Source organism: Rhinolophus sinicus, linkage group LG15 (assembly GCF_036562045.2).
Source record: "Rhinolophus sinicus isolate RSC01 linkage group LG15, ASM3656204v1, whole genome shotgun sequence".
Classification (NCBI taxonomy): Eukaryota; Metazoa; Chordata; class Mammalia; order Chiroptera; family Rhinolophidae; genus Rhinolophus; species Rhinolophus sinicus.
The window spans coordinates 36,835,235-36,861,902 of record NC_133764.1 but is presented as its reverse complement, the minus strand read 5'-3'; the positions used below and the strand labels follow the sequence as shown (position 1 = coordinate 36,861,902).

The window sequence follows — 26,668 nt, the reverse complement described above, 5'->3', positions numbered from 1 at the left end:
GGGACTGCTGCTAAGCAGAGGAAGGAAATAGGTCTAGGAGAAGGTATAGAAGGAGGAAAATTAAGGAAGTTCATAAAATAATGAGTTTAATTTTTTTCCCCCGTGAACTACAGAAAGCATGTGACCCGCCGGGGGGGCTGGGAAGTAGCTGGGGGCTTGTGGAAAATGACCAAAATATTAGAATAAGCACGGTAAGAAATAGAGCCAGGTAGCTCCATCCTCTCGCAACCGTGGCTTCCTACGGATGTGGCCTGCTTTTCAACAACCTGAGAGAAAAAGGAAACCCAGACTATGAAAGAGCTAAACACGGGAATGAATATTCATACTTTTTAAATGCCTTAGGGCATTACAGACAGTTTTACTTACGGATTTAAAAACATAGCATTCTTATAATACACATCTCCCTACTGCTAGGCTCTCCCAGAGGTGGTCGCCCAGCTTGGTTCAGTAACTGGTCTTCTCAACCTTTTCTTTTTTCTTTTACAAAAAAAATTTTTTTTGTATTGGGGAACCGTGTGTTTCTCCAGGGCCCATCAGCTCCAAGTCCAGTTGCTGTTTTCAATCTAGTTGCAGTGGGTGCAGCCCACCGTCCCATGCGGGAATCAAACCGGCAACCTTGTTGTTAAGAGCAAGCGCTCTAACCAACTGAGCCAACCGGCCGCCCCTCAACCTTTTCTTTTACCTTCAGAGTTTTTAGTTAAATGGAGACATCATGCATATAACCTAGAATTTACCATCTTAACCATTTCAAGTGTACAGTTTGGTAGTAGTAAGTACACTTGCTTTGCTGTGCAACCCATTCCCAGAACTCTTTTCATCTTGTCAAACTGAAACTCTGTACCCATCGAACATTAATTCCCCGTTGTCCTTTCCCCAAGGCCCTGGCAAGCACCCTTTTACTTTCTGCCTCTATGAATTTGGCTACTCGAAGTTCCTCATATATGTGGAATCTTACAATATTTGTCTTTTTAAGTCTGGCTATTTCACTGAGCATCAAGTCATCAAGGTGTATCCATGTTGTCGCACACGTGAGAATGTCAGATTTTCCTTCCTTTTGAATCCTGAGTGATACTCCATTGTCTGGATGGACCACGTTTTGTTTCTCATTCGTCCATGGTGGACGCTTGGGTTGTTTCCACCTCTTGCTGTAATGAACAATGCTGCTGTGACATGGGTGTTACTCGGGTTTTAAGGCATACATCGGGCTAAGGAAGCAGTGATCATTCCGTTTTAGAAAAGTATACCAATGCACTTACTTTAGTTCTTCAGTTTGGAAATTTAGCTTGTTTTTTATTCTTTCCCAAAAAACCCCAAAAAAACCTTATTCCATTTATGTTACTTTGTAACCTTAATAAAGATGAAGAAATTATTTCAAATTCCTTCTTCTAGGGAAAGTTGCTTCATGTCACTTAGTGATTACATACTGAGTTTACAAACAAAGGCTATTTTGCAGTGTGCGGGTAACATAATAGTCATATTTCCAAGTAACCAAATTATAGGCTTGATTCAAGAGTTAGTGTTAACTTTTTCTTGATTCCAGAGATACCGTGAAAAAGCTGGTTACTTTTATGTGAACGGTAGGATAGATTTTTGTTGTTGTTGTTAGGTAGATAAAAGCATAAAATATGAGACTTCACAGTAATTGTAAAGTTAACTACACCTTTGGAAAATAAGTTATAGCATAAAAAAGACAACTTTGAAAAGCTAGTCGGGTGTGAGCATTTGCTACTGGCCATATAAGGGGATTTTTATGTGGCTTCTGTTCTAGGAGTTCTCCACCCCGAGACCTCTGCTTTATGGAGCTGGGTTTCGTAGTAGATGGATCAGCAGGTGGATGGGGGGCCAGTGTGTGAGCAGGTGACAGTGGGACAGAGGACTGTGAACCGTGTCACCGAGCGTAGCTACCCTTCCCAGACTGAGGCACCCGTGACGAGAAGGGGTGCTCCAGAAGAACTCAAATCAGTTGTTATGTTCACTCCTCACGCCTCAACTTTCTTTTTGGAAAACAAGAAACAGCTGCTTTTAATTTACTTTCTATTGTTTTGTTTTCGTTTCACTTTTTAATTGTGAATTGTGAAATATTTATATATAAATATATAAACCATATCTCTCCATTTTAAAGAAACTGTAAACAAATACCCTTGTAACCACACCCAGATCAAGAGGGAACACACCAGCACGAGACGTTGTCGTGTGCCCACTCTGGTCACACCTGGGTGACTTTGTTGAATGGCAGCTTTATGGAGATATAATTCACTGTGGGTGTCTCCATGGCTGAGCGACCATCTTTTCCTTTGTAGTTAAGTATCTTGGGGAAGAGAGTTTGAAACTACTGCCTAGATCTTTCTTTATTTATTTTTTTAATGCAAAAAATGGCAACTGAGTTTGCTTCTTTCCTTAGCTAAAGCTGTCTCGTTGGCTGAGGTTAGGGAGGTAGGACGTTCGTTGTGCATGCCAGCTACCACAGTGCTTTGCGGTGTGAGACAGGGATCATGGTCGTATCTGTCTGGCATGCAGGCTTCTGGGTTTGCCCTTTTGGATTAAAGTGATGGAAAGGGATTACAATGTAACCTAACATTATGGGAAAGGAAGAAGAGTCTCTGGGGAAGAAACTTGGTTGGAGATGAATGAACAGTTTTTTAGTAGCTGTTAGCCTCGCAGGTTACCTTCTCTAGATAAGCATTTCAAAACCAATTCGGATTGTAAAACTGCCCTAGGAGAAGGAAATCGTTTCTTCTCCTCTGTTCTTCCCATAACTTGGTTTCCGTATGCATTGAGAAGACAGTTTTCTTCAATGATCGTTAGGCCGTGCCCACTGTTGATCTCTTCCCCTGTTCCCATTACACAAATCATTGATCGATTGACTCACTGTCATTCCTTCCTTCATTTAACCTGTTATTGAACACCTGTGATACTCCAGGATAAAGTGAAACACTAGGGATTCAAAGACAGACAACACGTAATCCCTGCCTGAAGCCCCTTCAGCCGGGAAACACAGCAGGTCGGAGGAGCCGACCGGAGCCAGGCCACAGGCATCTAGCCAAGGTGAGGTCTGTGCACTACAGGTGAGTCAGCATAACCAAAGTGTAGGGTCCAGAGGGGACTGAGGGGGACGTAGGCTGCGGAGCCAGGCCGAGACCACGGGGTCTTGTATGCCTTCCTGCGAGCCTTGGGTTTGTATCCTGTCGGCATGGGGAACCGTTGATGGGGTTGAAACTGGGAGTCATGTAATACACGTCTTGAAAGCTCACTCAAAGGACAGTTGGGAGATGAACTAGAGGACCGAGAACAGATAAAGAGCAACCAGTTGTCCGAATGGGACCTGACGGAAGTCAGATGTCAGGGAGCAGTAGGAATGGCGAGGAGGGCCGTGGTTCCGGAGGCGGAATCCCCGTTGGTGACCAGTAGAAGAGGCAGAGTCTGGGCTTTGGTCGTCAGAGTGTCTTCCGGTCCCTCCCAAAGGACATAGCGAGCTGGTGGGTTCTCCCGTTTTATGAGGCAGACCCATTCGAGCGTGCTTTCTCCTCTAAGCCGTTTGCTCTTCCAAAGACTGCTGTGCCAGTTCTGGAATCATTTAGCCCTGGAATCCAGGCTCCCAAGAGGTCCCCTCCCCTAACACATATTAGACCCAGGGCCCTTGCCAAGGTGTTAATTCTGTGTCATGAGAGCATGTCCCCATAGCAACAGGCTCTTCCTCCTCCCACTTTGTATTCCACGCCCTTTGATCCAGCACCCTCAGGATGGACTTCACACACACTTCCAGTTCCTGCCAGTGCATGTGTTAGCCTGGTCCCATGGCATCTTTGGCATAATAACCCCCTCCCCTCTTAGCAGGCCCAGCAGGCCCCGGTTGAGTGATACAGAGATTTGACCCCAATTTTGATCTGGCAGCCAGGAGGGAAGATGGGGGCAGGTCCTTTGTAGGGCAGGCATTGTCTTGTAAGTACTTGTCTTGTTTAAAACCGCTGTGTAATTTTCAAGTGTGTGTGTGTGGGGTGCCTCTATCTTACAGGTAGAGGGCGTTTGCTACTTTGCAGACCCCGGGAATTGGGGCTCGTGGTTCTTGGGTAAATGTGCACAGATGTCCCCATCTGAAGCCTTAGAGTTGCCTCCTCCCCCAACAGGGCCTGGCTTTGGCTTGGTAGACTTGCTTGGGCTAAGAGTTCAGACTTCTTTTGAGTTCTGCCACTCCTTACAATTAGGTCCTGTGCCTGCAGGAAATGAGTGTCTTTAAAATGTTGCCAAAGGAGGCTGGCTGTCATACTTGGCTTTAAATGGTTGATGGCTGTATCTGAAACTGTCTTTTTCCATTTTCAATAAACTCTTCATAACACCCACCCAATTCCACAGTCCTGATGATAACCATTTCCCCTGTACCTCCTGTACCAGAGACGGTAAGCCATCCAGAGTATGCCTTGCCACATGTCACGTTAACATAGCACTCCAGGGACCACACCCAGTGACGGGTCCTCATTGCCAACTGGCTGGTGGGTGACCTACTTCCAAATTCCACCCGCAGAATCCACTTCCTTAGGCAACTTCTGGTACCACGTGGTTTAGGTCAGGCTCTCTGGAAGCAAAACTGAGTTGGAGATCTTTATGAAAGCTATTTGTTGAAGGAATGCTCTCCGGAGAAGGCGATTACAGAAGCCACACGGGGCAGGGGAGCAAAACTAAGCAATGACATGCTTGTGGCAGAGACTCGCCTCAACCTGGTCCCTCAGGAAAGCTTTGCAGTACACCTGGTACCAGAGTCACTCCGTGTTGAGGTAAGGGGGCGGCCTCTGGTATGCCCCGTCCATGAATCGCTGGCTGTTGGCTGTCCTGTGGGGTGTGATGAAGGAGGAATCAGGGGGCACTGTCACAGACCAAGGGACTCTCGTTCCTCCTTCCTGGAGAAGGAGCAGCAATGGATGGGCTGTGTGTGGCCAACGTTCTCAGCAGCTAGGGGACAGGAACGGGCCTGGTGAGGGGCAGAGGTGGGGTACATCATTCCACATCCCGTATACACGAATGCCCTTTTTAATTGAATAGTATACCTTGGAGGTCATTCTAGACCCATTTATATAGGGCTGGCTTTTCCTTTTTAAAAATTACGTTTATTGAAGTATAACAGCCGTACCAGAAGGCAACAGATCATACACACGCAGGTGATTTTCACAAAGTGAACACACCTCAGTGACCAGCATCCAGATCAGGACAAAGAACGTGGCTAGCCTCCAAGAAGCTCCCCCTGGGCCCCCTTCCAAGCACTACTCGTAACCCAAGGTAACCACGGTCCTGGTTTCTCTTCTGGTTTGAACTGGATGTAAGTGGAACCGTGGCGTATGTGCCCATCTCTGTCTGGCTCTTGTCACTCAGAATGTCTATGAGATGTTCTCCGTGTTGCATCATAGCGACAGTTTGTTCATTCTCATTGCGCAGGTGTTCCGTGCACGAATATAGCCCGGTCTCCCCTGCTGTTGATAGCATTTGGCATTCTAGTGTGCGGGGTACTTTAGCTATGAGGAATAGCGCTGCTCTGAACAGTGTATTATATGTCTTGTGTATCTGTGAGGAGTGTTTTTAGCAGTGGCATTGCTGGGGCATAGTCTCTGCTGTAGTAGATACTGCTAAACAGTTTTCCAGAGCGATTGTGTTGATTTTCCTCCCACAGCGGGCTTTAGAGTCCCCGGCACCTAGTGTTTTCCGTCTTTTTCATTTTAGCCATCCTGGTGAGTGTACAGAATTAATTTTCATTTTCCTGATGACTTGTGTAAATAATTTATTACATAGAGTAGAAAGAGCATTGAATAAACAATATAATTTAGGCTTTGAAGGTGCAGGTACAAGGGTTTTCCTTCTGTAAAATTTTTAAAAGTTTTTCAAAATAATAGCTGTAATATGACCTTGTGCAAGAAAGTAATTTGCTATTTCCCTTCTAGATTTGCCACGGGGCTCTTAATTGTCACTTTTTTGCATTCATGCGTCTGTTGTGCTTTCCTTTATGGTAGCCTGCAGTTGTGCAGAGTTCAATTAAACTTCAGTATTTCACAAGGCAGAAAAGGACTCAATGTGAGGTCAAGCCAAATCTGACAGGAGAGAGAACATTCTACTGAAACTCGAGCTTTTTACCTTTAGAGAATTTATTACTCTGCATTCAGTTCCAGCTGTAGTAATTTGTGTTTTCTTTTAACACCAAAGTCTCACTTGAACTGGAAGGAAATCTAGTTGTGTCTAGGACGATGCAATCATGAAAGAGGGAAGCAGGGTATTCACATCAGGACAATTCAGAATAAGAGGCCTTTGTCTTCGGATTTAAAGAGCTGCTTAAATCTCCCTGCGACGACGTGTCCTGCTTTCAGTGGAGCTGGCAGTTATCTCAGGCTGCAGTGGATTTTGCTGCCCTCGGCACCCATCACACCCTGAGCTGTCTGTTCCCTCCTTCTGATACAGCAGCTGAACACACAGTGATCTGTGCGAGTTGAATGAGGCCTTTGGCTGTTTTATTTAAGCTTTGTAAAGAATGTGTCTTGTCATTCTGGAAAGGGCAAAACTATAGGGATAGGAAACAGATCAGTGGTCTCCAGGGACAGGGTGGAGGAAGGGGTTGACCTCAGAAGGGCAGGAAGGAACGTTTGGGGGGGGGGGGAGACGGAAATGTCCTTGATTATGATGGTGGTTATCTAGCTGTATGTATTAGTCAAAATTCATAGAACTGTACAGTAAAAAGGGTGAATTTTACTGAATGTAAATTATACCTACATAGACCTGACTTTAAAAAATATATACTATATATGTCTTGGAAAGGAGTGGTGGTTCACAGACGTGCCAGTGTTCTCTGAGGCCTGGGCCCCAAAAAGCCCAGGGAGCCCTGTCTGTGGTGTGTGCCACTGAGATGCCCAGGCGCTGTGTGTGCACATGGCAGTGGGCGGGTGGCAGGTCAGGGTTGCTTCTGCGTCCCAGCGCTCAGCCCGCTCCCAGCCGCTGTGCTGGTGTCTCGGCAGGACAGCCCGTCCCTCTCAGGCCTGTGCTTCATTTCCTCCCCTGGTTTGTGACTGTTTACAATTGCCCTGCAGAAGTCACATGTCTGTTAGACAGCCCGGATCACAACAGACAAGAGGCCAGCTTGTGTCACTCTCGTTTTATGTTAAACAGTCTTCCATTTCCTTTTCATCATAGACTGAGAGTCTCAAAGAGCCTTCCAGTCACTGTGTTAAGGATTTGTGTGTCTCTACGGGGGTTGCTGTGCCCAAGACTGTTAAATTCCAGTGGAGTGTGGGGCGGAGTCACCGTAATTCTCCTGGGTCACAACAAAGTGAGACACGTCCCAACTGTATTTCATCCAAGAGCTTTGGGAGTCATAGATAAGACATACTTATCTAATGGCCGCTATTTCACTTGTTCAGTCTTTTTTTCCAAGTATTCAAAATGATATTGCAGGTAAAATTCTTCAAAGAAGGTAAAATTATCACTAATGATAGCCGCTGATAGTCACTCATGATAAACTGTTGGTATGACTTTCAAACATTATTTCCTTGATCAGAATCACCCTACAAGATAGACAAGGGCTGTGAGTCCCATTTTATAAATGAGGAAACCGATGCCCAGGGCTCACCTGTCAGTAGGTGTGAGAACCGAGGCAGGACCTGGTCTTCCAGCCCCTGGCGTTGTACTGCTTTCACGAAACCATTTCCTTCTCCTGTTTTGCACACAGCTCTTGGCGGGACCAGAGTGTCTCAGCTTCTAAACTTAATAAATGTTATTCCACAAACTCTTTATTTAAAAAGAGACAAACCCACAAACATGGCAGTCTTTTTTTCAATTATTTTGTGACCATTAATTGTGCCAGCCTGCCATTTAGTCTGAGGGGCAAATGTTCAAAATCTGGGGAGTCACCACTACATGCTGTAGTCTCCCCGAAGACCTTCTCATCTGTCCATTCTACAGATATCTGTTTCTGTCCTCTACGTATGCTGGTCTAACCACTGCAGGTCAGACAAAGACGGCTCCCCCATGGATTTTTGCCCTCCAATTTATAATCTCCAGGAAAATCAGATACATACCCACATAAGGGAAAGTAATAAATGAAGTGTAGACAGCCTTACAGAAGCTCTGAGAAAGGAACTTTATGACATAACTTTTGCTGACTTGGAAAATGCCACTAAACGCTTGAACTTTTGGTTTGTTGTTTAATGTTATTATGTTCCTTAACAAACCAGAGCACAAAGAACTCTGGTATTCAGCAGTGAAACTAAAGCCCATGTTGTAGGAATTTCCTCGAAATTTCTTTGAAACATACTGAAACTTGGTGTACGTACTCTCACCTCTGTTTCCTGTTGTACACCCCATCTTACGGGAAACTGTACTTATTGGTGTTGCATTTCAAAGAAAACTTTGGTTAACTTTTTCAGCTTTTAAAGAGATATAGGGTGGCCTTAAATTCTAATGAAACTATTCTACAAAAGTCTATAAAAGTCAAAGACTTCTGGATCACATAGCTTAACAGTTGGTCACGTGTAAGTCGCATCCGTAAGCAGCACACTTATTTCACTCTCTAAAATGGTCTTGCCAGGCCAGTCAACTGAAATAGTAGCCCTGATTATTACAGAAATTAATCAGACGAGGTTGATCTTCACAAGACAGCACTGATAAGCAGGCTTTGCCGTAAAGGTCTGTAATTATAGACTAGAATGTAGTACCTAGCCGTATTTTCCATTTATTAAAATCTTAAACGCTGTAAACACCAGAGGTGGATCTACTAATCCATAACTGTGACATATTTTTTAAAGGAAAGAGGGGGAACATGTTCGCCTAGGAGCTTAATAGAAGTTATGATAAAAATAAGTCCTAGCAGGTGACATTTACAGTCTACAGAGTTCTTTCACAGTGAACAATTAAGTTGTTTCGCAGCCCCAAACCACCCTCTAAACTTGGGCTCCGTGTTGCTGCTGGGACTCCCAGCGCCACGTTTCCCGACCACCGCTGTGTTCTGCATCAATATGCCAATAGGGGGCGCTAGCGGGCCTGCAGGGCGGGAAGAGAAGGGGTAGTTCACCCACCTCAGAAGTTTGAGTCCCAGTTTGGGGCGGGGGGTGCTTCAGGATCTGACAACCCCAAGCTCTGCCCCTTGTTCTATCGGCCCTAGGACTAATAGCTGCTTCCTGCCATCTCTTTCTCTCTCTCTCTCTCTTTCTCTCTCTCTCTCCCCCCTCCCCTCTCCCCCTCCCCCCTCCCCCCCCTCTCCCTCTCTCCCTCTCCCTCTCTCCCTCCCTCCCTCCCTCTGTCAGCTCAGTGTCCCCTTGTAGTGTTTTAGTTCTTCAATACCTGTTTAACTAGTTCCTTATTTTAAATTCTCTCCATAAAAATAACTGGTGTGGTTTCTGTTTTCCTGACTGGACCTTGGTTTATACAGCCTTTAATCTCACAAATTGTGAGGTAGTGATTATTAAGCCTATTTTACTGGCAAGGAAGTGGAGAATTACTAGGGTGCAACGATTAGTCTAAAGTCACACAACCAGCCGTACAAGAGCTGAGACCTACACCTTGGACCTTGAGATCCTCTGCTTTCCATTTCATCTAAGCATTCCTCTTGCAGAACTTATTTTTTAAAATAATTTGATATAGAAGAATTGCAAAGATAGTAGGGAATTCCCATATACCCTTCACGCAGCTTTCTCTAATGTTCACATCTTACATAACCACGGTATATTTGTCCAAACTAAAAAAATTGGAAAAACTACAGACTTTATTAGGGCTACACCCATTTTTCCACTAATGTCATTTTTTCAGTTCCAGGATCTAATCCAGGACCCACATTACCTGTGGTTGTCATGTTTCCTTCATCTCCTCCAATCTCTGACAGTTTCTGGGGTTTTCCCTTATTTTTCATGACCTTGACAATTTTGAGATGTACTGGTTAGGTATTTTGTATTTTCTGATGTTGTTTTGTGATTGGAGCAGGGTTATGAATTTAGGGGAAGAATGCTGCAGAGGTGAGTGCCCTTCTTATAGCATCATATCAGAGGCACATAGTAGCTCGTGACTTATTCCTGGGGATAGTGACCTTGAGCTCTTGGTCAAGGTGGAGTCTGTCAGGTTTATCCACTGCAGGTCTTTTCCATGATTGATTTGTTGGAAGCCAGTCACTAAATCCTCTTGCTGAACTTTGACTTCCCACTTAATTGTGGGGTTGTGCCTTCTTGACAGATTGTTAAGTAGAGCTTTAAAAAACCTTTGTATGAATGGCCAGTCGCAGATTATAAACCCAGGAAGCAGCTAGTGATGTTAGGAGACTCAGCCATGTAGTGCTGCTGGGGAATTACTATCTGTTGTGCCATCTTTGCTTTGCCCTATGTTTAAACTTGGAACTTGGCTATTTTTAGCCTCAGGAAGCTTATGGTTAATACTAGGGCACCTATTTATTCTTGATGAACTGGAATCACCTCTGACAAGCCCTGAAAGATGATCAGAAGTCAAGGGTCTTAGCAGCAAGCAGGAAATCGGTCAAAAGAGGAAGAGCCATTCAGAGGCAGCTGCTGAGACGAGGAAAATTGGAAGTATTGAAGGATGTGACTCAGGAAAGGACACTTACAAGGATTAACTGAGATGTGGTAGGTGACAGACGTGGAGGGATGCAGAGACCTCAGGTAGGAGGCCAAGGAAGGGTCGGGCATGGAACACAGGATGCGAGACCTGCCAGTGACGTACATCAACCTTGGAGCTGGACCCTGAACATGGTGTATTGTGGATGTTTGCATTGTGTCTCTGAGGTTCACCATCTAGGACGTAATAGTTATATTAGGCTTCTTTGGGGAAAAAACAGGTGTTGTATATTTTTAAATACCTATTTTGACTGGTGTTTGCCTCTCTAGGCATATAATTTACATACAGTATCAGGTATCTCAAAATATCTTACTTGCAAATGGATTCTTATTTGTGAGCTGGGTTATGAATTTCCTGACCAGATGAAATCCGGAAGTCAGGCATCTAGAATGGGGTGCTTATCTGAAAGGACTAGTTTCTCTGACCATTAGTCATTATTTTATTTATTTTAAGTGTGTTTTTCCAGGGCCCATCAGCTCCAAGTCAAGCAGTTTTTTTCAATCTAGTTGTGGACAGCGCAGCTCACAGTGGCCCATGCGGGGATTGAACCTGCAACCTTGTTGTTAAGAGCACCACGCTCTAACCAACTGAGCTAACTGGCTGCCCCCATTAGTCGTTATTTACTTACCGCCTTGCTGGAGGGAAATGGTGACTGTCTGCTTGACTAAAAGCACACCTTTTTCCCTTTTAACTCTCCCAAATATTAGGTGGTGTTGAGCAAAATCCTTTGTATTTAAAAAGCTCATTTTGAAGAAGGTACTTGAACTTTAGAAGCTCAGTGTGATTGGGTGTTGTATCCTGCTGGCAGGGGCCTGTGTCTTTGGGAGGGCTTCCTATCAGTGAGGAACCGGAAGTTGAGTAGCTTTCAGTTGTCGTCAAAGCAGTCCACATATCCCCAGGGGCACATTTGATATCAGAATGGTCCTGAAGGGGTTGCTTTGTCTCAGTATTCCCAAACAATATGAGCCAAGGCCCAAACCATAGGAAAAGGGAGAAAAAATGGTCTGCGATGGTCATTGACGGAGATCTGTGCTTTACTCTGCAGTGGATTTTTCACGCTTATCACTTGTTAGGGTGAACAGAGAGAACTGGTTAATCGGACATACTCATACTAGGATTTAAATATTTTGGAAAAGGTCAACATTAGATGTGATGTCACATAGCCATGACATTGTGTGTGCTCCCTGCCAGGGGACCAAGCAGGGAAGTTAACAGGCTATAAATAGACTGCCTCCTTGGATCGATTCCTTTGGTAACCAAACCTGGACACAGCATCTTTGTGTTAAGGTCATCTTGTGACACCCTCTGCCTTGCTTCTCATCAGCTTTGTGATCACCTTTCTACACTGGTGATTAACTCCCCACGAGGACAGGATGGAAAATTAGTGAAAGGGGGTTTTACTGCTGTAAATATAGCTCATTGACACTCTGGTCTACGGGCAGGCCCCGTAGAGTCTGTCTTCGGCTGCAGCTGGTTAAGTAGGCAAATTTGTATTCATTTTGTAGCATTCAAGCAGAGACTAAACTGTTCTCCCCTGACACTGATCTAAGAAAATGTTCTAAAGCATCACCAGTCTAAAAATACCCACTGGTAAGTCTTGGACACGCTACATTTCTGAGAAGAGAGGAAGTAGAGAAAGCTGAGAAAATAACCAGGCATCAAATAAAAAGGAACTGAAATTTAAATATAAATGCCCCAAAACCTATTCAAACAAAGGTTTTTGTAGTGCTGTAAATGAGTTATTCATGTGACCCCCAGATGTTGGTTTCCATAGTAACTATTATTTGATTCTTTGGCATAAATATTACATGTCTGCTAATACAGAAAATGAGCACTTTTCTGTTTTATAAATTGTCTAAAAGGATTTTCTTTGGAAGCAGATTTTTGGCATTTGGGCTTTTTCTTTCCTAAGTAAACACTGCATTTGTACATATTAATTTGTTTTCTTTTATGCCCCCCCTTCTTTTCCTATTAAGATTTCTTTCAAGGAATGTTCATTGCATCTTTGTTTGTAATAACCTGGAAATGACCAAGCGTTCATCAGTGAAAAATTAGTAAGCAAGTAATGGTATGAGGTACACTTCTCTGAAAAGGAGCCAGGGCTCCTTGGGGACGTGATCAGGTTCAGAGATAGGACAGGTAAAACAGGTGAACCTGGCATATCGTGTGGTACCAGCAAGTGAGGAGGTGCTCAGCACCTGAGGGGAACATGGGAAGGACACAGGCGCCAGCCCGCTAGGAGGCGCTCGCAGTGGCCAAAGCGGGACGCTGTGTGCCCACGGTCAGGCCTGAATCGGATAGCAAACGTTAGCAAATTATGTACTTTTTCAAAAACGTTTAATCAAAGTTAATTATTTATTTTTATGAGTGAATTATAGTCTTTTGTTTATAGACCACTGGGAATTGCCCAGTAATTTAAACTGAAATAAGCTAAGATAACCTACTGTCTCGTAGGCATTGTGACCATGTATCCTACTACAACAAAAATGTGAGTGCGCCTGTAGGGGTAGTTTAACAAAATAGTTGAAATTAGAATGAATTTTAAAACTCTAAGCTATGTTGTTGATATACACATACATATGTGTGTGTATCTGCGCGCGCACACACACACACGCGCGCGCGCACACATACACACACACACACACACACACACACACACACACACACACACACACGAGTGCCGCTTCCGGTCCATCTAAACTGGCAGTTCCGCCTCTGGCCACCAGGTGGCACTTTGCCGATATAAGGCAAACGGAAACGGAAACTGATGAACTGATGAACACCAGGATAAAGGGCCAAAGAGGAACTTGCTCAGTTTTCTCACAGAGCCTTCATTAGCAACCCCTGGGGCCCATTGAAAGAGCTCATCCGGCTGAGCCGGGACTGCACTCCCATCCTGGCCCTGAGGTGTTTGGGATTTCAGTTGCTCTGAGATTTGGGCTTGTGTCAGTACAGACACTGCAGGCCAGTCCAGGGAGGGTGGTGTGCCCGAGTGCCGTGCACCAGATGCACGCTGTCAGGGTTTGGGGCCCCTTACAGACAGAACTAGGAGAAGGGGTGCCGGGTCCCCCCCTGAACCCCAGGCCTAGCACAGTCCACAGGGTACAGCAAGCATGTTAAATGAATGGGTGACTGTCTTTGTCCTTTGAAAATAATTTAGAGGAGAAACCACCGCGGTTTAGAAATATGTACCAGGAACACGAATTTGAGTATCTTGAGCAGAAGGTGAAGGGTGACTGCTTCCGAGGTGGCTGCCGGCGGTGTTCTGTGACATCGTCATAGCCTGTGTGTCCATTTGTGTCTTACACAAATGTGTAAGGTGCTGTTAGATCTTACACACAAAAAGATTTGGTCATGCTGTGCTTCGAGAAAACTTTTCTCTGCAAGGACCTTAGATACTCCCGTTAAAATGTAAAAGGATGAGGTATGCTTTTGTATGGACTGCTGCCTGAGTCTAAGGGTGCCATCCAGAGTTCCGCCTGTTTCCAGAACCTGAACTGGCTTCTGAAGCTACTGCAATGAATGGTTAGCTGTCAGACTCTGCACTCCCCTCAGGTTTCTAGAACACTCCCAGGATCAGAACAACCCGTAGACTGGCCCTGTGGTAGACGAGGGAGCTGTAATAGAAAGAGCTTGGCTTTTGGCTTTAAATCCTGGTTCTGCTACTCATTAGCCCTGGGACCTTCGTAATCACATTAATCTTTTGAGTCTCTGTTTCTTTATAAGCAAAATCGGGATGTTAATACTGACAGCCTTCATTTGTTCAGTCAACCAGCACATTTTCAAGTTCCTCCTGAGTGTCAGGCTGTCCTCCAGGAGCTTACGATCTGGTGGGCATGGTAGACACATCTGTTAGTGTCGAGAACATTAAATAAGAACGAATCGGAACTGGAGATGGATGGCGGTGATGGTAGCCTGACAGTGACTGTACTTCATGCCACCAAACAGTGTCCTTAGAATGGTTACAGTGATAAACTTCATGTCATGTGTATTTTACTACAATTAAATAAAGGAAAATGAAGAAATACAGCTAAAGAACCCAGTGTGATGCCTGGCACATAGTAGGACTCAGTAGATGTCTCACTAATTTAGGGAGTGAGTGGATACAAAGAAGACCAGCCAGAGACTTTTTTCTCCATGCAACGCCCTGGCACAGCTCGGCCAGGAAACGGGAAGTAACCCAGCACCAGGCCCACTGATGGAGGAAGACCGCCAGGCCTTGTCAGGCATGTCCTGACTTCTTGCCTCGAGCTCCATATGGGCTTGTGGAATGCCTTCCCGTTTCTCAGACGTTGTCCTGGAGTAAATCAATTCTTAACAGCCTTATAAAGGAACCTAAGGGCAGCTTCTAGAATTTCATTTTACTTTTCATAATGAAGACAGCCTTTTGGTCTGCTCAGGGCCTTACAGACCAAATCTTTCGGGTCAGTACCTTTCAAAGAGAATTAAGGCTGAGGTAATATTCTAAATGGAAGACGAAGAGCACAAGGTTTTCTGTTTGTTTGTTTTTCCTCCTTTTGTTTTTCTTTTTTGGAGGGTATGGAGGAGAAAGGGAAAAGAGTGAAGGAAGAACCTATCTTTTTTTTTTTTTTTTAACTCAAATAGGAGTTATGGCTGACTCCCAAGTACCTACACAAATGAATATGATTAACTTTGCTACTCCAGAAAAAAATTTTAATCCCAAAGTCATTTATTTTGGCTTTAGAATAGACTAGCATTTGTGTCGGATTTTCTTGCCTAATTACATTTTGCTTAAGCTTGTTTTAAAATTGTTTTAAATTCCTTTAGTGTGACAGCCTAGGAAAGTCAGGGGTGGAGGAATGGGCCACAGATGGGATCGGAACCAGGATTTCAGCCTTCCTGTGTAAAAGCCTCCTGATATGCTGCTAGTAGGAGAGCAAAATCGAAATCAGCTTTCTGGAGAACAACTTGGCAAAATATTTTAAAAAGTCTTAAAAATATGCTTACTCTTTGATCCAGTAATTCCACTTCTAGGAATTTGTCCTAAGGAAGTAAGCAAACAAGCATGTAGAAATGTAAGAACAAGGCTCTCACCACCACATTTGTATCAGCAAAAACAAAGTAAAACCAACTTAAAACACTGAATAATATGGAATTGATTAAATGAAGTATGCTCCTGTCTCTAATGTGAGTGGTTACGTTGTCAAATTATAGACTTTAAAAACGTTTACCATGCCTTTCTAAGTGAAAAAGAGACTATAAAATAGTATGTATAGTTTGAAACAGCGCATAGATACAGAGACGGGTGGGTGGGTGGGCAGATGGGTGGAAGGGTGCCTTTCTGGAAAGACACTCTGCTGTGTTAACGTTGCCATCACTGAGTGGTGAAAGGATGGCTGGTTTTGTCCTTTCTTGTGTTTTTCAAGTTGTCTGCGTGAACGTGTATTACTTTGTAACTAGAAAAACCAACTATCATATTTTGAAAGAATACATGTTAAATGTGTCAATGAAAACATAAAATGTTTCAATGTAGTGGGTAATCTGAATGCACATCTGATCATTTAGATTGAAAGTATTTTCTTAAGAGTCACATTCACACATGTGAGTCATCAGCAATCATAGTGAATCTGGAAAATGAGACATACTGTAGGTTAAGCTATGTTTTCCAAGTGCGAGAACCACATTCAGCAAAGATCTGTGAAGGCACAATCAAGCTCACCATGGTGTCCCGTTTTCTCACCATGGTGAAACCTGCACCGGGAGGGCGACTCTTCTGGGCTACCACAGTTTTCCAAAGCAACAAAGGCTAGTGGGTTTTCTGTGAGTCAGATGCAAAAAATTTTTATTACCCAAATAACATCAGAACGATACTGGGAACATTTAAAATCATTATTAATCTTCTGAAAGCAATTTCCAGTTCAATTGGTTACTACTGTGTTTCCCCAAAAAATAAGACCTAGCCGGACCATCAGCTCTACTGCGTCTTTTGGAGCAAAAATTAATATAAGACCCAGTATTATATTGTATTATTATATTGTATTATATTGACCCAGTCTTATATTAAAATAAGACGCAGTATTATGTTATATATTATATTATCTTTTATATCATATCATATATTATAAAGACCCGGTTTTATATTAAAATAAGACCTGGTCTTGTATTAATTTTTGCTCCAAAAGATGCATTAGAGCTGATGATCCGGGGAAACACGGTATTATATTTCCCCTTTCATATCTCCTCACTATCATCAACTCAGAACTCAAATCCAGATGTCTGTGTGGGGAAAGGGGAAAAGTGTATGGTAAATGCTGGACAACCATAAACCTTTGATGACCCCAAAGGAGCTCTCTCTCGGCTCACATTTGAAGATCAGCTGCAGGAAAAATGTGTTTTCCAGGGACTGCAGGCCTTAGCTCTGTGCACGAGATGGGGTCCTCTTTATATTTGCAGCTCCTACATTCCTAAGACACCATGTGGCTTCCCTGAGGGGAAAACCTTGCAGGCCTGGCTCCCTGTCATCAAAGGGCAGGTGGAAAAGCCTTTTGTGATTAACTCAGCCACGGTGTGTCCCTTTGGTATGTGCCACTTCAGTAGGAGTTTTTATTAGTTATCCGCATTTCGAGTGCTGACTCAGATAAGCTTCATCTAATGGGAAAAGCAAATAAATCCACATCAGTTCTTTTGACACCAAATCGAATCCCAGTTCTACCACTGGCTGTGACCTTGAGCAGGTTCACTTGACACGTCAGACCTCGGTGTCCTCACATACTTAATACACTGGCGCCTGCCCACCTCACCTCGCAAGGCTGTTCTTTGTCACCCTGTCCCTATGAGGGACAGTTGTTGGTCTCTATAAACACACTGCCTTCTCCCACTTTCTTTCTGACAGTTTCCTTATGCTGCCCCACCTCCCCAAGAACCAGTGAAGACTCTGAGAAGCCTGATCAACATCCGAAAGGACACACTAAGACTCGTCAAGTAAGTCCCCGGGGCTCAGGCCGGGTGCCCTCCTTCGTGTGGGGGCAGCCAGCTCCCCCCAGAGACTCAGGAACAGTTGTGCTGACCCCAGAGCCTGGTCCTCTGGGCCTCAGGCGGGGAACTGCTCGGGCCCTGAGGGCAGCGCCTCGTAGGGGAGGGCTCAGCACCTCTAGTTCAGACTTCGCCTCTGTGTTTGTGAAGAACTTCCATTTGCTGGGAAGCAGTCATTATCCCTCCTTTATGCATTTGTTTTAAAAAGAGGAATGAATAAGGGGGAAACGTGAATTTTGCAGGTATCTCAACAAGCCTGGGTAAAAATGGGATATTGGAACTTGGGATATGAAATCTTTTTTTTTTTTTTAGAAATGTTTATGTGATTCAGAATCACGAGTCTTTTTTTTTTTAAAGATTTTATTGGGGGAAGGGGAACAGGACTTTATTGGGGAACAGTGTGTACGTCCAGGACTTTTTTTCCAAGTCAAATTGTTGTCCTTTCAACCTTAGTTGTGGAGGGCGCAGCTCAGCTCCAGGTCCAGTTGCTAGTTGCAGGGGGCGCAGCCCACCATCCTTTGCGGGAGTCGAACCGGCAACCTTGTGGTTGAGAGGACGCGCTCCAACCAACTGAGCCATCCAGGAGCTCAGCTGCAGCTCAGCTCAAGGTGCCGTGTTCAATCTTAGTTGCAGGGGGCACTACCCACCATCCCTTCCGGGACTCGAGGAATTGAACTGGCAACCTTGTGGTTGAGAGCCCACTGGCCCATGTGGGAATCGAACCAGCAGCCTTCAGAGTTAGGAGCATGGAGCTCTAACCGCCTGAGCCACCGGGCCGGCCCCTGAGATCTTTGTTTGTTTTGTTTTATAGTTAAAGTTTATTGGGGTGACAATTGTTAGTAAAGTTACATAGATTTCAGGTATACAATTCTGTATTACATCATCTATAGATCACATTGTGTGTTTACCACCCAGAGTCAGTTCTCCTTCCATCACCATATATTTGAGGGGTATGAAATCTTTATTTATTACTTATATTTGCTTTTTAATTTATTCTTAATCTCATAAGCCCTTCCTCTGAGGAACTCAAAGTGCCCTGGGTTGGTTGTTTAATAATCATCATCAGTATTAATTATCATTGATATGCTTTCTTTGTACCGTCCCCCAGACAGTATAATTTTGAAACAGATACTGCCCTCTGGATAGCATCTGTCTGCTTAGGTCACTGCGTCCTCGGGAGACAGATTTGGTTAGGGCAAGTCAGAGGTCCCAATTTTCTCTGAATGGACAAGGAAGGTGACTCAGACCATTTTATGCTTGTATAGGTCAGTGTTATCAGCATTTGGAAGTTTATTTTTTTTAATATCACAGCTTTATTGAGATATAATTCACAGACCATACACTTCACCCACTTAACGCATACAATTCAGTGGTTTTTAGTATAGCCACAGACTTGTACAATCATCACACCACCGTCTAATTTTAGAACGTTTCATCACCCCAAAAAACACCCTGTACACATTAGCAGTTATTCCTCAAACCCCTCTTCTAGGCTTAAGCAACCACTAATCTGTTTCTCTCTCTCTCTTTTTATTTTTGTATTTTATTTGTCCCTGAACTTTTGTTTGCCTCCCCGGCTACTCTCCCACCCCTGGGGTCAATTCTGGGGACCAGAGAGCTAGGCAGGGATTCTTGCTACAGAACTGTCTCAGCTGGGCGAACGGTCTCCCTCCGAGGGGGACAGAATAGACTGAGATTCCTGAGGCCTTGGGAACCTTCCAGCAGTCAACTACCATGTCCATTTTGTGTCTGTCATCACATATGGCCTGCTCATGTGTTTGATGGAGACAGGTGCACGTCTCTGAGCTGTTGTGGGGTCCCCGCCTCTGACGGGGCAGCCTGGCCACAGCTCTAGGACAGCTGGGATGTGTTGGAACCTGGCTTGGGAGGCCAAACTCCCTGCTCCATGGCAGTTTGCCCGAATAAGACTCTGAGCTTCAGGCTTTTTGTGGGTGAAAAGTGGTAATACACGTTACCTTTCACAGCTGTTGTCCAAAGTAAACAAGATAATGGAAGGGAAAATACTTGGTGTTCAATAAATGTTATGGCAAAAGGTGTTTTTAGTTTGTTTTTCTGAGAGTATGGGAATGAATTCTGATTCTCAGGTTTCCACGTAAAGATGGAGGATTGAGCATCTACTTTTGCTTCCTCTCAAAACCCCACTAAATAATGATAGTTTAAACAACTATTTTTTAAAAGCACAAATTCACAAGAACTGGGAGAATGGGAAAGGAGCAGCAGCAACAAAATTATAGAAGCTGGAAACAGATGGTGAATGTTAAATGACTCAGCAGATCCAAGAAATCAGAAGTCTGAGCGAGCAGAAGGAAAAGCTGAGAGCCACCCAGTTTGTGCTGTGATGTCCCAAAGGCTCAGGAATTGGGGGCACTGGGTACTCGGGACGTCAGGGTGGAAAGCGAAAAGGAGGACGGCGGAAAGTCTGCTTGAGAAGTCAGCTCCCCTCCCTTGCACCACACAGCCAGGATGGCCATGCCCACACCCTGGCAAAAGGCTAGCAGATGAGTCTCAACAGAATCTGTGGACTTAGGGGACGCGGGCACAGCTAAGGATTGGGCTCAGTACTAAAAATGGATGAAGTGAATTTAGGCGCACTGGGTACTGAGCCCTCCAGCCTGCCCTCCACTCCCAGCCCCAGAATACCAGCAGCCAGGCCTTTGTCAGCAAAGGGAAAAACTGTCCTCTGGGGAATCGGACCCACTCAGATGGGAAGACCAAAGAGACTGGCATTGGAGGTTCCTGGACAGATCCAGATGAGCCCCCGGGAGAAGCCTAGCGTCCCCAAGCCCCACTATGCACTTGCAGTTCTAATCATGGGGTTTACATTTCTTAAATATGATCAGACAATCAAAGATTCTTAGATGTATAAGAAACGTCTATAATGTGAAAGGCAGTGGAAAACAAACCAAAAAGAAGGAGAAAAAAACCCACTAAGTGGAAACCAAAACTCTGCAGAAAGAGGAAAACTGCGTCTCTAGCCTCAGAGACAGAAAGGAGGTCTTGTCTTCTTGTTCCATGGACACAATGACACAAAGCGTTTAGGGAACAAAAAAGTTCTTAGAAATTAAAAAACATGGTAGTAGAAATGAAAAAAAAAATCAATAGACTATAGGAAGGAAAGTTGAAATATTCTAGAAAGTGGAACAAAAAGGAAGAGATACGGAAAATGGAAGAGAAAAGATACAAAGACCAGAATAGCAGTTCAGAAGGTCCAACATCCAACTAATGATGCTAGAAAGAGAGAACAGAGAACACAGAAGGAAGGCACTCTTCAGTGACACGTAATTTGAGTTCTACATTGAAAAGACCACTGCGTGCCCAGCACCGTGGAGATTCTGTGTCAATGGAAAAATGAATCAGCAACTGGAATGAATGGCTTCTTGCTCCTAGAGAGCACCCTGGAAGCTGAAAGATAACGCAGTATCCTCTGAAATGGCTTTTTTTTTTTTTTTAAGATTTTTTTATCGGGGAAGAGGAACAGGACTTTATTGGGGAACAGTGTGTACTTCCAGGACTTTTTCCAAGTCAAGTTGTTGTCCTTTCAACCTTTGTTGTGGAAGGTGCAGCTCAGTTCCAGGTACAGGTCCAGTTGTCGTTGTTAGTTGCAGGGGGTGCAGCCCACCATTCCTTGCGGGAGTCGAGTTGAACTGGCAACCTTGTGGTTGAGAGCCCGCGCTCCAACCAACTGAGCCATCTGGCACTGGCCCATGTGGGAATCGAACCGGCAGCCTTCGGTGTCTGGAGCACAGAGCTCCAACCGCCTGAGCCACCAGCCGGCCCTGAAATGGCTTTTTAAAAGTATTTATAACGTAGGATTCTTTACCCCACCAGACTTTCAAGGAAGTGTGACTGTACAGTGAAATATCTCAAAAAGTTCACCCCCTCCAATACACCCCTTTTCGGGAAGCCAAAATGGAAGTGTAACCCAAGAAGGAGGAAGCCAGGAGAGGCAAGAAACAGGATTCCCCAGGAGAGAGGCAAGAGGGACTCACCAGGATGCCCGGGGAGGGAGATTCTGGATGGTGGCTGTGTGCCCCTGCAGGGGGCCCAAGGTCCAGAAGCAGCAGGTCAGAGGGCTCCAGAAGGGAGCCCCTCAAGAAGATAAAACTCACAGGACATCTGGTGCAGCTGAACGTCCAGAGAGTGAGATGGCCAGCAGAGAGTTTGGGTGTGATTTAGTGATAGGTCCATAGAAAACTAAGCAACTGGGGGGAAATGAGCGCAGACTCTAAGAAAATCTTCTGCAGCAAAAGAGCAATAATCAGAGATTCCTCTGTGGCTGAGCTGTGAAGAATGTGCTGTAGACACGAGTGTATTGCACTAACAAAACCATGAGTAACTACCCTGGGGGAGGGGACTACCTATATGGGGCAGAACGGGGAAAGAGAAAAATCCTCGTTTCTATAATAGGAAGTCGTAGATGATACCTAAAGCTGAAACATCAAGAAGTAGTAACACGAGCATGTTATTTAGAAACATGCAGTTATGTGATTAGGTCGAAGTGGTTTCCTCTGAATTGGAGGAAAGGGGAAGGGGTGAAACCTGCTGCTTTTTGTAACAAGCCTTGTGGAAACGATTTAAACTATGTGATTCGTAAGTTTGATTACAACAAAAACTGAAGAAAAAAAAGGTCTGGCAAAGGCACAGGGGTGTTAATTGTAGAGCTGTGAAATATCCAAAATCACTAGATGCCCAAGAGTAGCGATCATGAAGGCCATCATTCAGAAGGAAACGGACGCCCAAGTTTAGGATCATGGAGACACGTCCACAATACGTTCAGTTAAAACACAAAAAAGGAAAATGAAAACATACTGATGTGCTACCCCCCAAAGGCTGAGTCTTTGTGGTTTTCTAGATGTAGTGAGGAAGTGAAGACCCCTGGGGAAGAGGCCAGCAGAGCTAAGGTCCATTACAACGTGGAGTTCACCTTTGACACTGACGCCCGGGTGGCCATCACCATCTACTATCAGGCCACGGAGGAGTTCCAGAATGGTATTGCCAGGTAAGAACAAGAGACCAGGTGAGCCGCTTCCTGCCTGGGCGGGTTAGGGTCTGTGCCCTGTGCATACACCTATAGAGGAAAACATTCTTTTTCTGCAACCAGACCAGACCTAGTTCCAGAATTTGGATCTTCTACAGCACTCCACCTTTTCACCCTTTCCCTTTAAATTGTGCCATCTTGGTGCAGTGGCAGATGGCAGCACAGCCCGTTAGATCGTTATGATGCTGTTACACATCTGTGAATCTACCTTTCTCTGGGTGTGTGGGTTGCACAGATAAGTGCAATAGCATTACCAAGCGAGAGCAAAGGAAATAGATAATAAAGGAGGTCTGGTGGCGTCTATTCTATTCTGTCCTGTTCCAGAGTCTGTTGATAATTGAAAACAGGCATGAGACGGAGGGAATGGTCACATCCATCTGGCCGACATACTAACTCTGGCTTTCCTCCTATTTTGATCGATAGCTACATCCCCAAAGACAACAGCCTCCAGTCGGAGACGGTGCACTACAAGCGAGGGGTGTGCCAGCAGTTCTGCCTGCCCTCCCACACCGTGGACCCATCAGACTGGGCTGAAGAGGAGGTGAGCTGCCTCTGGTGGAGGCGACGACTGCTGGGAGAACTGCAGGGCGGGCTGTGCACATCGCCCCGGATGGGCCTGGGCCAGGTAGCACCATGGCCAGCGCCAAAGGGGCTGCCCAGGCAGTGAAGGTCCTGATCACGTGCAGCCTTGTAACTTGTTCATACCCTTGAAAGGATACACCTAACCTCATCATTTTTCTATTCCAAAATAGCCTGCCAGCCTAGGATATTTCGAGAAGTCCATGTTCAAAGATAAGAACCTGCAGGTTACAGGGCTGTACATCTCTGAGATTTTAAAAAGAAACTAGTGGCTTTCAACCAAATGGACTTGGGTGGTTACGACGCTGATGAAGGAGGAACAGAGCTGAGATTCTGGGCAACACCTCCCTTTCTGATGGATTCTATGCCATTTAAAAATGTTAAGTCCCTTTTTGGTTCTTTTTCTTTTCTTTCCCTTCAGCTTGGCTTCGATCTGGACCGAGAGGTTTACCCTTTAGTGGTCCATGCTGTGGTGGACGAAGGAGACGGTATGTTACCCTCTGTCTTCTTTTGCTGTACACGCTGCCCTTTGGTGGCACCAGGCCTGGCGGCAGCCGTGGTTCCACAACAACCCCTGGACTGTGGGAGTCAGCCAATAGTCTCTACATTCCCCCACACTTGTTCCCGAGGCCCTCGGGCTGATGAAAACACCTCTGGGTTCTATAACGTGCCCCTCCCGGGACAGCGCAGACATCTCCCCAGTTGCAAGGAATCGGGGAAGGTCAGTAGGCATCAAGGTGTATTGTCTGGTTTTCTTCCCCATCCACGTGCCTTTCTCTCTTTCAGAGTATTTTGGCCACTGCCACGTACTGCTGGGCACTTTTGAAAAGGTAAGTGGGTAGCCTTATAGGGCCTCACTTTAGTATGTTTAATTTTGACTTTTATGCGAGGACACGTGTAGCCCTTATTTGCTGGCTGCCTGAGCTCGTCAGAATGGGGCTGGCTTGGGAGGCTGTGGGGGAGGTGGGGGAACACCACACTGGGGGCAACCATCGGGTCTAGCTCTAGCTCTGCCACCAACTGGCTGCATGGCCTTCAACCCCTGAGGCCTAGTTTCCTCTTCCTCAAAGGGAGAGGTTAGAGCAGATGCTTGTAAGGCGTGCCAGGGTTAGGAGTCTGTGACCCCACACGATGGTATCCAAGAGCACACGGAATTGGAAGAAGTAACAAAAGAACAGTGGTGCTTGACTACCCTCCTTCCTTGTCATAACTGTCACATTTTCATTCTAGCACACAGATGGGACTTTCTGTGTCAAGCCTCTCAAACAGAAACAAGTAGTGAGTATCTGAGGGCCAGAGACTGTTGGTGTCGCCATTCCTTCCTTTTGCTTTCTCTTTTCTTCCTTCCTCTCTCTCTCTCTCTCTCTCTCTCTCTCTCTCTCTCTCTCCCCCCCCTCCCCTAAGCACTCTTCTTTCCCTCCCACCGCCTTTTTCTAATCAAAGAAGAAAAGAGAAAAAGGACATTCTTTTGTGTGTTAGAAACTACTTGGGTGGCCTGAAAGGAATACTGATTTTTAGTGTCTTTATTGTTCCAGAATTGCTGGTGTTGAGGCAGCCGTTCTCTGAGCAAAAGACTTGAGAGATGAAAGGATAAGATTTGTCTCCTGACATTAGGTTTAGGGAGAACTCTTTTTATCTAAAATGCTAGGCCTGAAACATTTCAGGCTAAAGGATGAAGTGTTGGTGTCCATTTCGGGCCAATGAGAGCCCTTGGCTTTACTTATCAAACCATCGCATTGAATTCTAAAATTCAAAGATTGCTGACCCCCTGCCCCCTTCCAGTATGATCAGCAAGTTAGGCATTTGTCTGCCAGAAGTCCTAACCCCACTCTGTGCCCGCACTTTCTACTCTTGCAGAAGTAGGAGAGTCATGGTGGGTGGGGAGGGGAGCGTGGTGCCAGTAGCTTGGCAGCTGCCCCACCCCACGCCTGCCTGCAGATGGGTCATAGATGTCTGAAATCCTACATCATTCTTTTGGGTTAAGTGCTCTCCCCTCTGAATGAGGGCAATAGTAGTCAATGATACCTTAGTCTAAATTTGTTGATAGTGTCCTTTCTAATATAATCACTAAGTTAAAACAGGTTTTAAGAGAGGCAGAGGAGGAAACGGATCCTGGGCCCAACGTACTGCCTGGAAAGGCCAGGCCTCGGTGGGCTGCCTCCTGGGGAGGCCTCGTTCTCCAGGCTGCTTCAGTGGGATGGATGGCTGGGGTAGCTCAAGGAAAATGGCTTATCTATTTTCCTGTGGCGAGATTGACAGACTTTGTCCAACAGGAGAGTGGGATACGAATCCGTGACAGGCCAGTATCCCCTTAGAGGAGGGAGGGGATCAGTAGGACAGAGACCAGGCAGAGGAAAGGACTGGGCTCGCGTAAGAAGCAAGGGGAGGGCCAGCTTTGGCACTGGCTGGCCCGGGCTAGTGGGAGTGGAACTGGACATTGAAGTTGGGGTTTTAAGAAACAGGGTCAGCAGGGGTGATTTTGCTGTGTGTTGGAGATGGGGTGCTCTGTGGCAGGGAGGGGCGGGGGCTCAGCTGGCCTCTCCTTCAAGGTCTTCTCCGTTTTTCCCTCCCCTTTTCCTTCACTCCTTCTCTTTATTCTTCCTCTTTTCCATCCCTTTATTTTTATAATGTCTAAACCTAGCTTTTATTTCATAGCTAATGCTCATATTTTGATGCATAATCCTCCATCTTTTTCTAATCTACACCTTTCTTAACCGTCCATAACAGTAAGAGGCAGGACAAGTATTATTATTGTATTGGTGAACTTTTATGTATTGGGTATAATTGGGTATAATGGCGGGTGAATTAAACATTTGATTTTCTTTCCCCTCAAAGAGAAAACAGAAGGAAATAAGAGCATCCTTTACTTGTCTAGGCCTTTGATTTTTTTCACTGTGAACCAGTAGTCCTTGGTTACCAAGGGAGGGGGAGAGTTCTCACTCTCATCTGTCGGTAAAATCAGCCTGCCCTTGAACTTGTCCATTTGCTCTTCAGGTAGATGGGGTCAGCTACCTCCTTCAGGAGATCTATGGAATTGAAAACAAGTACAACACACAAGATTCCAAGGCAAGTTCTAGCCCAAATTCTGAGTGTACTCTTCCCGGGAGGCAGAGTGAGAAATTCTCTGATGAAGCCAGGATCTAGCAATGCCACGTGCGAAACCCTGGCACCAAACTCGCTCAGTTTGGTCCGAGAAGGGTGTTTTCCTGGTCCTTACTTTAGATGATTATACTTACATCACTTTGGACATGAAAAACAAGCAGGCCACATTGGATTGGTCCTTGTGCAGAGCTCCGTTCCTGGCAGGGTTCTTCATGCCCTCTCCCTTCCCTGTGTGGTCTCCGAGGCCCCTCAGCTCAGACTGTCGGGGTGGGGGTGGGGAGCAAGGGGCAGAGCTGAGCCTCCTAGGATGAACGTGAGACAACACACAGTTCCGAGAATAAGTGAAACCGA

The 26,668-nt window shown here is 45.3% G+C and overlaps 1 protein-coding gene across 5 annotated transcripts in view; it reads left to right on the top strand.

Annotated features, from left to right (window-relative positions):
* RNF157 (ring finger protein 157) overlaps positions 1-26,668 on the top strand; it is a 66,082-nt gene that overhangs the window by 21,935 nt on the left and 17,479 nt on the right. For 4 of the 5 annotated variants that reach the window (XM_074320777.1, XM_019745566.2, XM_019745567.2 and 1 more), the window contains exons 3-9: positions 17,438-17,526; positions 22,451-22,597; positions 23,060-23,177; positions 23,637-23,703; positions 24,002-24,045; positions 24,446-24,493; positions 26,210-26,281. In XM_074320777.1, coding sequence (XP_074176878.1) covers positions 17,438-17,526; positions 22,451-22,597; positions 23,060-23,177; positions 23,637-23,703; positions 24,002-24,045; positions 24,446-24,493; positions 26,210-26,281 — 585 coding nt within the window. Of the gene's footprint in view, positions 1-4,670; positions 4,770-17,437; positions 17,527-22,450; positions 22,598-23,059; positions 23,178-23,636; positions 23,704-24,001; positions 24,046-24,445; positions 24,494-26,209; positions 26,282-26,668 lie in introns of those variants that run through there. The other variant, XM_019745568.2, reaches the window with a different exon arrangement.